Source organism: Mytilus galloprovincialis, chromosome 4 (assembly GCF_965363235.1).
Source record: "Mytilus galloprovincialis chromosome 4, xbMytGall1.hap1.1, whole genome shotgun sequence".
Lineage (NCBI taxonomy): Eukaryota > Metazoa > Mollusca > Bivalvia > Mytilida > Mytilidae > Mytilus > Mytilus galloprovincialis.
In genome coordinates, this window is record NC_134841.1 from 36,925,255 (window position 1) to 36,939,532 (window position 14,278).

The 14,278-nt window shown below is 32.7% G+C and overlaps 1 protein-coding gene across 4 annotated transcripts in view; it reads right to left on the reverse strand.

The window, feature by feature from the left end:
• The window catches only part of LOC143072043 (zwei Ig domain protein zig-8-like), a 55,264-nt gene that overhangs the window by 10,705 nt on the left and 30,281 nt on the right, over positions 1–14,278 (reverse strand). For all 4 annotated transcript variants that reach the window (XM_076246823.1, XM_076246824.1, XM_076246820.1 and 1 more), the window contains exons 3-4: positions 7,970–8,097; positions 3,737–3,965 (exon numbers count right to left, since the gene is read on the reverse strand). In XM_076246823.1, coding sequence (XP_076102938.1) covers positions 3,737–3,965; positions 7,970–8,097 — 357 coding nt within the window. The remainder of the gene's footprint in view (positions 1–3,736; positions 3,966–7,969; positions 8,098–14,278) is intronic.

Consider the following 14,278-nt stretch of genomic DNA (forward strand, 5'->3'; position numbering starts at 1 on the left):
TCTGCAATACTCGAGTTCCAACCGCTGACAAGTAGAGAATGGTACTATACGTTTTTCACTTTTTTTTTACGGTATTAATTTGTCGTTGTTTTATCGTATTATTTTCTGGTGATTTTTTTGTTCTTTTCAAAACAAGTTAAAGCGAGGATGTCTTTGTTGAATGAACCAATTATGACAACAATTGGAACTTTGAACGTACTATGTTCACTGTGTTGACGTTTTGTGGACCATAACAAAATAGAAGAGTGAATAGCTAACGTGATGAAAATAAACTGTATATATGATTGAGACCGTTACAAACATACAGAACCTTGTGATCGCTTGCATGCAATCTATACAAAGCAATAATATTGAGTTTCAGGAAACTTAAACCTTATCATAAACAGCATATCATATTTTACATTTACGACGCTGTTGTTTATAGAGCTCGTAAATTTTACGATCCATGTAATCTTATTGATCCTATAAATAAAGTTATTCTGAAGGTTATTAATTTTTAATGTGGTACGATCTTTGAAATTTTTCTTTAACGGTAATAATACCGATTTTTTTAAAAATAGATTGAAACAGCTCAATGTATATTGTTATAAATTTATGAACACTTATGGTCTAGAACTACATCATGTCGATAAGTACATGTTGGTTACGTGCAAGGTCATGATGTTTTTCAATCTGTTTACACCAAATCCGTCGTTGAATGTGTAATTGTCGACATTTCAGTCGAAGAAAATTTTGTTTTTATTTAGGTCTTCCCACTTTTCGTGGAAACCCTTTTGTTTTTCTTGATTAATTTTTTTTATCTGCCGTCTGAGATGCTTTTTTGTCTTACAACATATTGAATGGATTTTTGGCCAATGATGTTGTACAGTAATGGGGGTTTCAAAACTCACCCTGTGTGACCAAACACTTATTCTTATAGGAGTTATCTCCTTGCGTCCCCTTTTTCTTGTTATCGCTATATTTCTAAAACCATAAAAGATTTAAGCAAACTGTTTTTACCAAATTATTCGTCTACTCTTGAGAATGATTTGGTTTATTTTGACTTGAGTGATTGGAAAACATCTAATGGGAGTTATTTCCCTTTGAAAATTTAAGCTAGGCGATCTGTTGGATAAATTCATACGTTATAAGTCGTAGAGGCCTACAGTCTTTTGATATGAAGTCCTTGGTCCATTTGAAGGAAATTGAGGTCAAGGTCAAAGGTCAAGGTCATGTTATAAATTTAGAATTTTGCTTGTTATCGTTATTCCACAGAAACTGTGACAGTAAATGCTATGATGTGTTTGTCAAATAACTGTTTACAATAAGGCGCAACTTCAACCTATTTCAGTCAAGGTGTTTTAGTTAACCCTTATGGGAGTTTTCTCCACTTATGTATTTCAATTCAGTATTTCTCCACAACCATACAAGTGATTGACCTCCGGTCTTTCGTTTAGAGTTCATTGACCTATGACCTTGAAATTGAAATCAAGGTCGAAGGTCAAGGTCATGTTATAAATTTAGAATTTTGCTTGTTATCGTTATTCAAAAGAAACTGTAACGGTTAATGATATTTGTTTGCCCATTTACTGTTTACAAAAAGGCGCAACTTCAACCTATTTCAATCGAAGTGTTTTGGTTTACCCTTATAGGAGTTTTCTCCCCTTATGTATTTGAAATCAGTATTTCGCCACAACCATACAAATAATTGACCTGGGGTCTTTTGATTTGAGATCACTGACCTATGACCTTGAAATTGAGGTCAAGGTCAAAGGTCAATTTGACGTTCTAGATTCTGACTTTAGCTAAAAATTATTTTCTGTTCATAATAATACAATTAAGTCTTATACCTATGAATCTTATTTTTTATATCAATTTAAAGAACCAAATTACATTAACAAGGAGTGACATTTTCTAACACCGTTTTTTAAATTTCATTCTTATTATCGAGGTGGAAAGACCTTCAATTGATCTCTTAAGAATTGGTTTTTAATTTATTTTTATTCTTCTGCCGTTTGAGATGCTTTTTTGTCTTACAACATATCGAATGGATTTTTTGGCCAATGATGTTGTACAGTAATGGGGGTTTCAAATCTCACCCTGTGTGACAGAAAACTTATTCTTATTGGAGTTATCTCCCCACGTCCCCTTTTTCTTGTTATCGCTATATCTCTAAAACCGTAAAAGATTTTAGCAAACTGTTTGTACGTTATAAGTCGTAGAGGCCTACAGTCTTTTGATATGAATTCCTTGGTCCATTTGAAGGAAATTGAGGTCAAGGTCACATGTCAAGGTCATGTTCTAAATTTTGAATTTTGCTTGTTATCGTTATTCCACAGAAACTGTGACAGTAAATGATATGATGTGTTTGCCAAATGACTTTTTACAATAAGGCGCAACTCCAACCTATTTCAGTCAAAGTGTTTTGGTTAACCCTTATAGGAGTTTACTCCCCTTATGCATTTCAAATCCGTATTTCGGATCATAAGGGGAGAAAACTCCTATAAGGGTTAACCAAAACACTTTGACTGAAATAGTGTTTTGAGATCACTGACCTATGACCTTGAAATTGAGATCAAGGTAGAAGGTCAAGGTCATGTTATAAATTTTCCATTTTTAGATGACTGACCTATGACCTTGAAATTGAGGTCAAGGTTAAAGGTCAATTTGACGTTGCAGATTTTGACATTTGCTAAAAAAAAAATTCTGTTCATAATAAAACAATTAGGTCTTCTGCATATACCTATTAATCTTATTTTTTTATATCAATTTGAAGAACCAAATTACATCAACAAGGAATGACATTTTCTCACATCGTTTTTTATATTGCATTCTTATTATCGAGGTGGAAAGACCTTCAATTGTTCTCGGAAGAATTGGTTTTTAATTTGTTAGTTGTAATAGTCTTTGAAACGACTTTCAGTAACTACGAGTACTTTAAATTGGTTATTTGTTCTCCTTTACTTTTCGTCAGGGTTTTTGTTGTGCTTCGTGCTGACCTAGACAGTCAAGCCATTTTTCAACTAGATTTATCTTTAAAGCCTATTCTTAAATATATGTTGTAATCTGCTCTTTGGTCGAGTTGTCTGTTTGACACATTTCCCATTTCCATTCTCAATTTTAGGTGTTGTTTCACCTCTGTCCCAAATTACGGGAGGGTTGAGCGCTTATAAAGCCTGTAAAACTTTGGCAATAATATCACATCTCCCTATATTCATACAATCGTTTCTTTATCTGTAATTTGCTACCAATGCGAGATAAGAACAGTAGATCAAATGTTTATTTGATTAGTTTGTTTCAGTTTCATAGCAATATAATTAACAACAATAACAACAAAATGTATTAGAAATGATCATAGTAATAATATCGCAATCGTTGCATAACATATGTTTTCTTTGAATGCAAGTTGGTTATATTCATACTTAGCATTTAATATGTTTCACCGAATAGTCTTTTGTTAGATATCTACGGTTAAGCAAATATCAATTAACAAAACTCGTATCTCCTTGTTTAAAAAAAACATAACCATCCCCATACATCCGAGTTATTCTTTATCAACATAAGACAAATAAAACACGCAATATATTGACTCTGCAAAAAGAGGATATAAATTATGAACTCCGATTATTGAGAGCATAGTTTTCAGCTGATATGAACGATATGAACTGAAAGAACAGTTCACAGCAAGTATGAACTGAAATAACAGTTCACAGCAAGTATGAACCAAAAGAACAGTTCTCAATATGGATGAACTTACCTATCACTTTAAGGTAAACATAGTGAGTATACACATTTTTTGCACTAATCTGACACTCATACATTCCCGTATGTCTAGGTTTAGCATGTTTTATTATTAAGTCCCATTGCGTCAATCCCTCTTCTTGTTTTTTAAGATCCTTGTAACTAACACTTATATCTTCCTTAGGGTCAAATGTCACAATACCAACAGTCAATGGCCAATCCATGGATACTTTTCGCCATGCCACCTGAAAAATACAGTAATATATACTAATATGAACCATAAATCATGGTTGCCTGAAGGTCATCAGTTACTGTAATTCTTACGTTAAAAATAATTTTATTCAATCATATCCTAGGAAGAGAATGCAAACAACACTGTAGCAATATACAGCCTTCAACAAAGCGCGCAAAACCCTACGATATAGTAATTTAAAGAAGCTTTCCATGTCAATTTGAAACAATTAAAAAAAGAACAGAAACGGCCAGATTGGTGTAAAACAATAAATGAAAACAAGTATGATAGAAAGTAACCAATTACAACCCCTGAATGATGGGCTCCTATATCCGGACATCCATATCGACAATATACAGCGGTTGGACACGTTAACAAGAACTCAGTTATCTCATATTATCGGACCACAGATGAATTATCACGTTGTGATTGGTTAAATGCCGTCACGTGGTGACCCCCTATGAGACCGTATGGGGTTAATAAGTTTCATATGGGGTTCATGACGCGTTAATGGCGACGTCATCTATTAATGTTGTTGTGTTTCAATGTTTATTTTTCAACAAAACGCCGCAGAAAAAGGCCAGCGTCCGATAAATTCGTTATACGGTTAACTACTGACCCCCCTACGGATCCATAGAGGGTGAATAAAATTCATCTATGGATTTTACCAACCCTCTATGGATCCGTATGGGGTCAGTAGCGAATCATATAACTTATAACATTAGACAGTGTATTAAACAGGGTTGACTTATCAGACCGTCACTTGGCATACAAATAGACACTATCAAAAAGTAAAAACTCACAGGGAACTGATCTACGAATATTCGCAGTAACTGTAACCCAATGCAAAGACAACTCCAACGAGGAATTCAATAATGTTTTCCTAGACTCAATTTCAATCAAAACGCATTCAACTGTGAATTGAAATTGTGGACGTAATAAACAGTCTGCAAAAAGCATGCCCCTCCTTATGCAGTGCCAAAATATAATATAAGTAACATATTTATAAAGTTTTTAAACTAAATAAAAACGAAATATATGTTTATACCGATGAAGGCACTTTCCTTAGATCTTACGACAGTGTTAAGCTGATAAGCTTTCAGAATAAGGTTATTAAAAGTATCTGTTCAGTGACTTTACTTGAATCTTATGAAAGTTACGGGATCTATAAATAACATTCCCTTACTAAATTAAGACGCGACATCCAGGACCGTAACTAGCCCCTTTTAATACCGAGGCAAAATATATTCGCCGAGCGTAGCGAGGCGAAAAATATTTGGCGAGGGGTCTAGGGGCCGCTTAAGGCCACCAGAAGCTCTGAGAAAAATAACGCAAAATCGTGCATTCTGAGCGTTTCCCGGACTCTTTCTTACATAGAAACGCAGATCATTTTTGGCTATTTTTTCGACAATATTCTGGTCTCAAAGCAAAAACATAGATTCATTGTTATTTAAGACTTTACAGTTTTAGGGAAATTCAAAACATTAAAAGACCGATATGTAGGATAAAGCAAAAATCGTAATTCTCATAATCATTAATACCGGACCTGTCTGTCTTTTCTTGTGTTGTACTGTGCTGACTTGAGATTTTTTATGACTAGATTTAAATATAGTGACAGCAATTAGTGCAGTAATATACGTTAAATACTAGTACTGCTCAAGTCGACACTAGGGACCATGTTGACCTTGTTTTACGGTATTTATCATTCTCTCATTATTGAAGACCTACCAGCAGATATCAAGATGAAGAACAGGAATAAAAACTTTGACCATTGATAATTTGTATTTATTTCTATACATGTACATTGTGTGCGATTAGCTCCCGTGCACGTGTACTTCATATTCCTTTATTTTCTGTTAAAGGGTCTGAACACGACTTAAAGCAAATTGAACCCTTGAATGTAAAAGGTCATATGGCAATAAATTGATGTTTTTTTTTCAACAAATGATTTGATACCGGGAAATTGGTGGTCTTACTTTAATTTAAACCATGTCAGCTATCTAGTTTTATCCGCAGGCGCTTGGATATGTGATACAGTTGTTTTTTTTAATTTTGTTGTTGATTAAGATATTCAATTTTCCATATTTATAATACATATATATCACTTCTGTGCATATCTCACCTACAGAAAATACCTAATTTTGCTATCCATACTAAGCCTGAAAAATTGGGTATGGTTTTATATATAGAAAGGCAGTTTCGTATTCTTTGATATCAAGTTCAATTCTCCATGCAGAAACGACCGCTTTTTCCTGTGTCCAGTAGCATCGTATATTTTTAAAATAGTTTCTAGCATAATGCCTCGACATCGGTGGATATGCAACATTACACAGTGTGACACGTTTACAAATGAATATCAACACTCTGACTAGTCATTAAGTAGGACAATAAATGAACAAACGACAAACCCGGAACACAGAAGTACAAACAATAGACCATCAACTCTGAAAACCAAAAGTAAAATAGAAACATGGATTACGAAAAATATGCAGGGGCGACATCAGAGAGTGAAGAGAGCTTTTTTTTTTTAAATTTAAAACATGAGGCATTTGCCTCATTTGCCTCAATGTAGTTACGGCCCTGACATCCCGTTTGTAATAAGGTTTATACATGTGCTAATTGAGTAAAGATTTGAAGTATAGTTTATAGTAACAAAATGTCTGACGTGTAATAGGTTTATCAGTTATAAACTGGTTACGTTCAATGAAATCTAAAACGTCAATACAATCACAAGCTTGCTTCAGTTCCTTCTATAATTTATGGTACTATATCATATAGAGTCTTGTTCTTCGTGTAGTTGTAATCTTCCAACATTATTGATAATTCAAATTCTTTTCCTATAGTCGGATTTTATCGTTAATATGTTTTCTTCTTGATCTTTATAATTCCACTGGTCGAGATAATAGCTTACAAATGAATTTAAAACCCGCGAGATGTTAATTGTCTGAGAGGTCGTTGCAGTGTTACTTTGAGTTGGTTTTTACTGATCTCTGGTGTATTTGTTCACAACTTATCAAAGCGATTTTGACCTTGGCAAATTGTATGGACACTTGTGCATTACTGGAAGCAACACGTCTCATCTGTTTGTTGTCTAATGAACATTAACCCCACAATTTTATTCACTTTCAATAATAAGGAAATAAAATGTTGGTGAAGAAAATAAAAGTTTATAAGCTACAATGCAACTTTGATCAAAGAAGCGGCAAATGACAAATCAATCTTTATAAACATATTTTGTGTTTCTATTGTTTCTTTGATATAGATTCATAATGGCTTTAAAACTTGTAAGATTCTCTGTAGTTTACGATACGACTTTGCCAAACATTAATATTTCATATGTAAACTGTATTATGTAAGCACTTCAATATATACAAAAATGTATTATTTGTATGAGTAGTGTAAATAGTAAAATGGGCCCCGGCGACCAATTGGTCTAAGTAGTTAAACTACTGTATCTTAGCCTGTCAACACTGGGGTTGTAAGTTCGAATCCCGATCTTGGTAATTTTGGCAGGGGTGCTCGACTCCAATCTTAATTGATTAGTATTGTTAGTTTTCCTACCGACAGTTGGTTCTCTTCGGCATTCCGACTTCTTGAGGCAATACTGAAACTGACTGCTACGAAATAGCAAAAACGTGCAGAAAAGTGGCTTGAAACTCTAATCAACCAACCAATCAATGTAAATGCAATATTTGAAAAAAAAACGTCGATTTTAGACTTGGTACAAATTCTGCAGTCTTTACTTTATAGTGGTAAATAAATAGTTCTTTTCTGTCTATCATAAAGATATATTTAAAATTGAGAATAGAAAAGGGGAATGTGCCAAAAAGACAACAACTCGACAATGGAGCAGACAACAGCCGAAATCCACCAATTGGTCTTCAATGCAGCGAGAAACTCCCGCACCCGGAGGAGTCATTCAGCTGGCTCCTAAACAAATATGTATATTAGTTCAGTGATAAGGGACGTAATACTAAACTCTGAATTATAAACAAGAAACTAAAATTAAAAAGTTACCTGTTTCGGACCCAAGTTTTTGATTCTACACTGGAGTTGTGCTAATTCATTCATATGGACGGTAACGTTTCTTGGTGTGTTCAAAAATGTTGGTTCAGCGGTCATGCGCTTGTATGAATAGCTAGTAACTGAAAGTCAAAAGAAAAAAGTATGTAAATATATATTAATAGTATTAATGCTTAAATCTAGGAATATATATCTCCTTCATGCAAAGCTCTGATTCTTTGCCCGGATTTGGCTATACAGTTTGTCCTTTATTGGTTTATAATCTTTTCGTTTTTTTAATAGGTTTTGCATGGCTGTTTAAATATGGTGGCCTCAGGCATCACTGAAGAGACATTTATTGTCGAAATGGAGTCTACTTTAGTAAGGTTGGTACCATTTAATTTTATTAATGTAGGTACTCAAATATACATATAAAACAATTGAAAGTTCTAAACCGACATTTTTTTATTTTTTGTTTTTGTTTTTTAATTAGTAGACTTTACGGTAATGTTTAGTACCAATACATGTTTCTCATCAATGGTGAATGATGCAGCTGAAATATTTATTAATTATAGATAAATCAACTGTAATTAAGGTTATTATGTTATTTTAACCTAAAGTACTTATCGACATTCTGTCAGTTAAAAACCATACTTGACATGTCAACAATTTTTTTTTCTACAATCTGCTACTTAAATGGAATAAAACACTATTTCCCTATAAAATCGTTCTCTGTTTGACAGCTTTCATAATCCCAGCGAACCCAGTCATACGATTTTCATTACATATCTATTTTTCCCTTACTTTTCTTATCAATTATAATATAAATCAATAAGAAATAAGATGAAGAAATATTGACGACAGTGGTCTAGAATAGACCTTGTAACAATACTTAAGAAAATTTCAATGAATTTGTACGACCTGAACTTGTACAGTATTCCAACTAGTTTGTAAACGAAAATATCTGTCTCTAATTCTGAGTGGTCTTAATTGAAATTTGCAGCCTAAATCAATGTAAATTTTCTCCTCGTCTAGAAATTCAATAGTAATTTAATGCTCAGGGAAAAGCTGGCTTTTGGTTTGGAGTTCCGACAGTTTAAAAAAATGTTGATATTAAGTGTGACATTAAGTGATACATGAAAACTTTATTAGCAATAGAGACGGTTAAAACCAACTTATCACCGTACGGCGCGCATGCTTATCAAACCACTCTGTTAAAATGAAATTGGAATTATCTTAACATCTTAACTTAAACTTTGTAACATCACACTTCAGCCCATGTAACCAACTCGAAGTAGAATTAGATCGATTTTGTTAGTTAAATACTTTCGTAGATGTGAAGTTCATTTTAGGTCGTTTCACTTTGAATAAAATCTGCACAAAAAAGCAGTGGGATTCATTTATGTTTTTCAATGTTCAAGTATTATTGTATTATTAAACAATATGGTCGTGTAAGGGATTAATTTTATGCAATTTGAAAGCAACATTTACTAAAAGGAAAGCACGAAAACAAAAAAGACTTAATCGATCAATTATTTCAGAAGACCATTTCAATCGGTTTCTCGGGAATCAATTGTCCGCTGTTAGCTGTTATATCAGGTGGCAAAATGTACTTCCATATTCTGGGCGAAAAGAAATTAATAATTTACCAACAAATATACGTTCTCAAAAGTGGTTTGACCTTTTTCATCTAAGATGGACATTTAGACTACCACATTAAATGAGGGTATATTAGAAACGGACAGACTGAAAAAGGGACACAGGCCACCTATGGACATGTATAGATCATGACACGACCATCGAATCTAACATCCCAAATCAAACTGGACATGACAATTTGTTTACATATCCAAAGCCCCTCCATAGTATAGAGTGATAGAAGCCCGGCCGTCTGGGTGACTTTATTTCTACAGCCCAAGGAAAATAACCGTGTAACCGTCTGTTTTAAAGTATAAAAAAAGACAAAAACTTAGATTCACTTATAAAATGCTTAATATAAAACGAAACGATAAGCGAGTAAAGTAATACTAACGTCGAGATTACACATACTAGATGTATATATGATAAGTTAATTCATACTTTCGAAATTGAGTGGCAGTGTAACATATAATTGTTTTGCCTTCCAATCGATGTAAGCAACAGTAAAATTGTTAAGTCACGGAAAGAATTAAACAGGAGCCAAATAAAAGATATTTTCTATTTGGTCAAAAAATGATTATCAAATGTATGATCATAGATAATATACGAAGTGTTATAAATGTATTGGGAGGTGAGGCTCGTGAAACAAGATAGTGGTTAGGATGTTTAAAATGCAATACAAACCATTAAAATTAAAAGGTCATGACAACTGCGTTAACTTATGATAATTAGGGCTATAATGTTAAAACCCATAACAGATAATTACTTCTTAACAATAAATGGGGACCACTGTGGCCGAGAGGTCGAAGGAGGAACCCCGAATAGGGCAGGTGCATTTTTAAAAGAACAGTTCATACAGAAAGAAAGAAATTGACAAAACGGGAAGAAGACAATGGTCTATCCCGTAGATTTAACTTCCAGTAGAGGCACTGTGAACTTTTTATTTTTGAAGCAAATCTTGAAAAGTAATACTGACAGAAATGCGTGTTTTTGATTTTATGCTTCTCAGTTTTAATAGATATTCAAGCAGAAACAAATTAACTTATGCATCCACTTGTTTCGTAGTATGTATCTCATACATCTTCATGACAGACATAAGAATAAAATGTATTAGTGGTGTTTGAATGAACAGAATGTTTTTCAATGTCACTAAAATATTCATTGTAGGTGCAATCATAACCAAAGAATGCATGCATTTATATGAAATATATAATTTACAATATTGGCTCATGTAAGTGAATAGACAAGGGAAAGACAGGCAAATAAACTATTCCTTTCAATTAAAATGCGAAGATTTATCTCCGAAACTAACATTCCATATCGAATTGAACCAACAGGTTCACCTCGTTTTTCATCGGCAGAAAGAATCTTTGATTTGTGTAGACAACAATAGCTATGAAATCAGATATGAAGAGTTTAATAGGAAATGGTATCACTTTTCAAAAACTGACAGAATATGATAAGCGATAAATTATGTCCAGTCTATGCAAATGAATTTCTGTCTGAATGCAGTTGTGAAGGTAGTATTTTATAATTTGACCTTAAAGAGCTTCTCTACCACTTCATTTCTGACTATTTTGCCGGTTTTTCGATCAATTGAATGCATTGATAAAAGAGGTTTTGTTGTGGAGTAGGGGGAGAACTATTTCTTTGGTTAGATTCTTAATGCTTTTAAATTACATTATAATTATTTTTAAGTCCAAAATAAAAGATGGTCCAGCAAGATTTTCAGTTGCTGTTTTTGCATTATTCTCCAGAGGTGTAAAATGACATAGTTTTGTGGAAAAGTATAGGTTTGTGCTTACACGAGCAACACATGTGGAGCAGGATCTGTTAAACCATTTGAGATCACCCCCGATTTTTGGCAGGGTTCTTGTTGCTCAGTATCTGGTTTTCTATGGTGGGTGTTGTATACAGTTGTTTGTATTTTTATCGTTTTTGGTTATTTGACGATGGCATTTTCTGTTGTTTTTTTTTTTTACTTGTAAGTTTGAGTGTCCATTTTGTCTGGTAATTTCGCCTCTTTTTTTCCAAGTAACTGCGAATTTTTTTCTAATATCTCCGTGGATTGCAAATAAAATCCAATCATTAATTATTTAAACCTTGATCGGTTATTTTGGTCATGAATTTCCGATATGATGTTTGATCATTTGTGAAGTATCTGGAAACTGGTTTCCCAGGAGAGCTGTAGGTCTGTCAATTTTTGCAATGGTTAATGGATCGTTTTAATACCAAGATTAATTATGCTTTTTAATACAGTAAAATAAACATTGTATATGGCCCTATGCTTCAAATTAAGACTTGCGTAAAATTGTTGCAGAACTCATTGACTTTTTCAAGTGCATTATAGTGTTAGCGATAATATCAAGATTTCTAGCAGAGTATTAGTAATTGATATTCATTTTTTTTTTAAATATTATAATTAATCATATTTATATTATCTTGTCCTATCATGATACAATATAGAATACTTATAGATCAAATCACGAAAAAAATACTGAAATGTGTTTTTATTGTAATTTAAAAGAGATGCAAGTGAAAGATTAACCGGAGAAATATTGATATAGCTTTCTGGTAATTGCTGAAAATTCACGTTTTCATTCATTTAATTATCGATATTGCACTAGCTAGAATGGTAGGCACATTTTGGATAACTGTATATATATATCAACTAATCGATTACGTTTATATTTCTATGGCTTTTTTTTTGCATTTTTCTTACCTAGATTTGTGGTTATTATTCGCAAGAGTGTGAATATGAATAAAGATTGCAACTTTTTTTAGCCGCCATGCGTCATATGATAATGAATGTGGTTCTAAAAGATAAATACGATTCCCGACCCGATCACAATTTTCTTTCATAATAGTCTCCCAAGAACAAGATCCGTTGTGTTTGTTATTGTATGTTTATAACCGTACATTCCTGTTTGCGTGAATGCATGTTAACAAAAACAAGTAAACCAAACTGCCATCTGGTTCAATTTTCTATTATATGATCAAATAAAACATCGTGGGTTAATCAGCAAAATATATTGATAAGCCATTCTCAAACAAACTTTTCCAATCCAAAACCCCTTTGATTACCCAAAAACGTGGTTTGTAGAAAAGATTTCAATTCATTGGTAAGTATAATGAATTTTGTTGTATTTTTGATTAGTCAAAATGTTTATTTTGTGGCATATGTTATTAAAATGTTTCAAGTTTGTTAAACACGTGTTACTTCATATGAATTTGAATTCATTTTATACGATTACAGAACATTTACTTTATCCATTAGTTGTCCACAAATCAAAAGGGCATTACATTATTATTCTCGGTCCCTGCAAAACGCTTTCTCTTTTGTGTAGATGTATTGATTGTTTCTAATTTGCGTAATGTTCAGTGGCAAGTATTTCATATGTTCAGTAGTGTAAGACCCACTATTGGCTTCGGCTTTTGTCTGCTCTATGGTCGGGTTGTTGTCTCTTTGACACATATCCCATTTCCATTCTCAATTTTAAGAGATATTAAATGCATTAACTTTGTTCTCATTACAATAACTTAATTCCGTTTCTGATACACGTGGAATTTTTCATCCTTCCGTGTAAATCTTAATGCATTAACTCCATTTCTGTTCAAACAGAGAGTTGTCTATTTAAAAATTGTGATTGACATGTTGGCCATTATATTACATAATTCAAATAAATACTTAAAATCAAGAAGGGGAAGTTTTCCGGTCTTAAGTACTGAATTATTCATTTTTGACAATTCAATATTTATATAAAGAAGAGAGTGTCAAACTATGACATAAATGTGTTTAAATTATTAATAAACATTTTAATCACATTCTTAGTCGAAATATTTATATTATCTACAAAAACACTGATGAGTTTTAATATTTCAATTACATTTAAATTCGACAATTATGAAATAAATTATTACATATTTACATTATATGCGTTACAAGATTGGCGACAATTATTGAAATAAAAGAAATTTCTGGCGCCTTGTTTTTCTACTTGTACTCAATGTCAAAAGGAAATCATACATAGTGTTTAAATACCTATAAAACCCCTGTATTGTATTGCTTAAAACTGACCACAAATGCCTTAAATAAGTATATATAGAAATATAACCAAACAGAGTAATAGTTCTGAAAGGCACTCGTTTGTCAGTCTTTATGGTATACTAATTATATGTCAAACAATTGAAACACCCTTTTTCATTATTCATAATAGTAGTAATGTTAATATGATTGAGAAATGTATTGATCTGACATTTCAAACATAAAAACTTCAAATCATTAAATAAATACATGTGAAATTTGTCACATTATATTCCCACCATGTCAGTTAGTTGGATAATAGTGCAGATAAATATTTGCGGTAAGCTTTTAATGAGTTTTTGAAATTCATTGTTCATGTGTATATAACACCTCCAAACCTTACAATACTTTTGGAATAAAGTCACAAATTATTGAGTATTCACAAAACCAGACAGTTTTGTGCATAAATATGCGAAACCAAAATCAAAATTCAAATGCAATCACATCTAAAGAGCTTGTGCTGAAATTCAAGACGACGTTTTGAAACATACATTTTTTTAATATGAAAACGCGTAATTAAAAACAACAATTGCCGCACCCATAAAACGCAACTTTCTTTTAGTCTTACTTACTGGGACAGACTGCAAGGAACCAAACCAAGG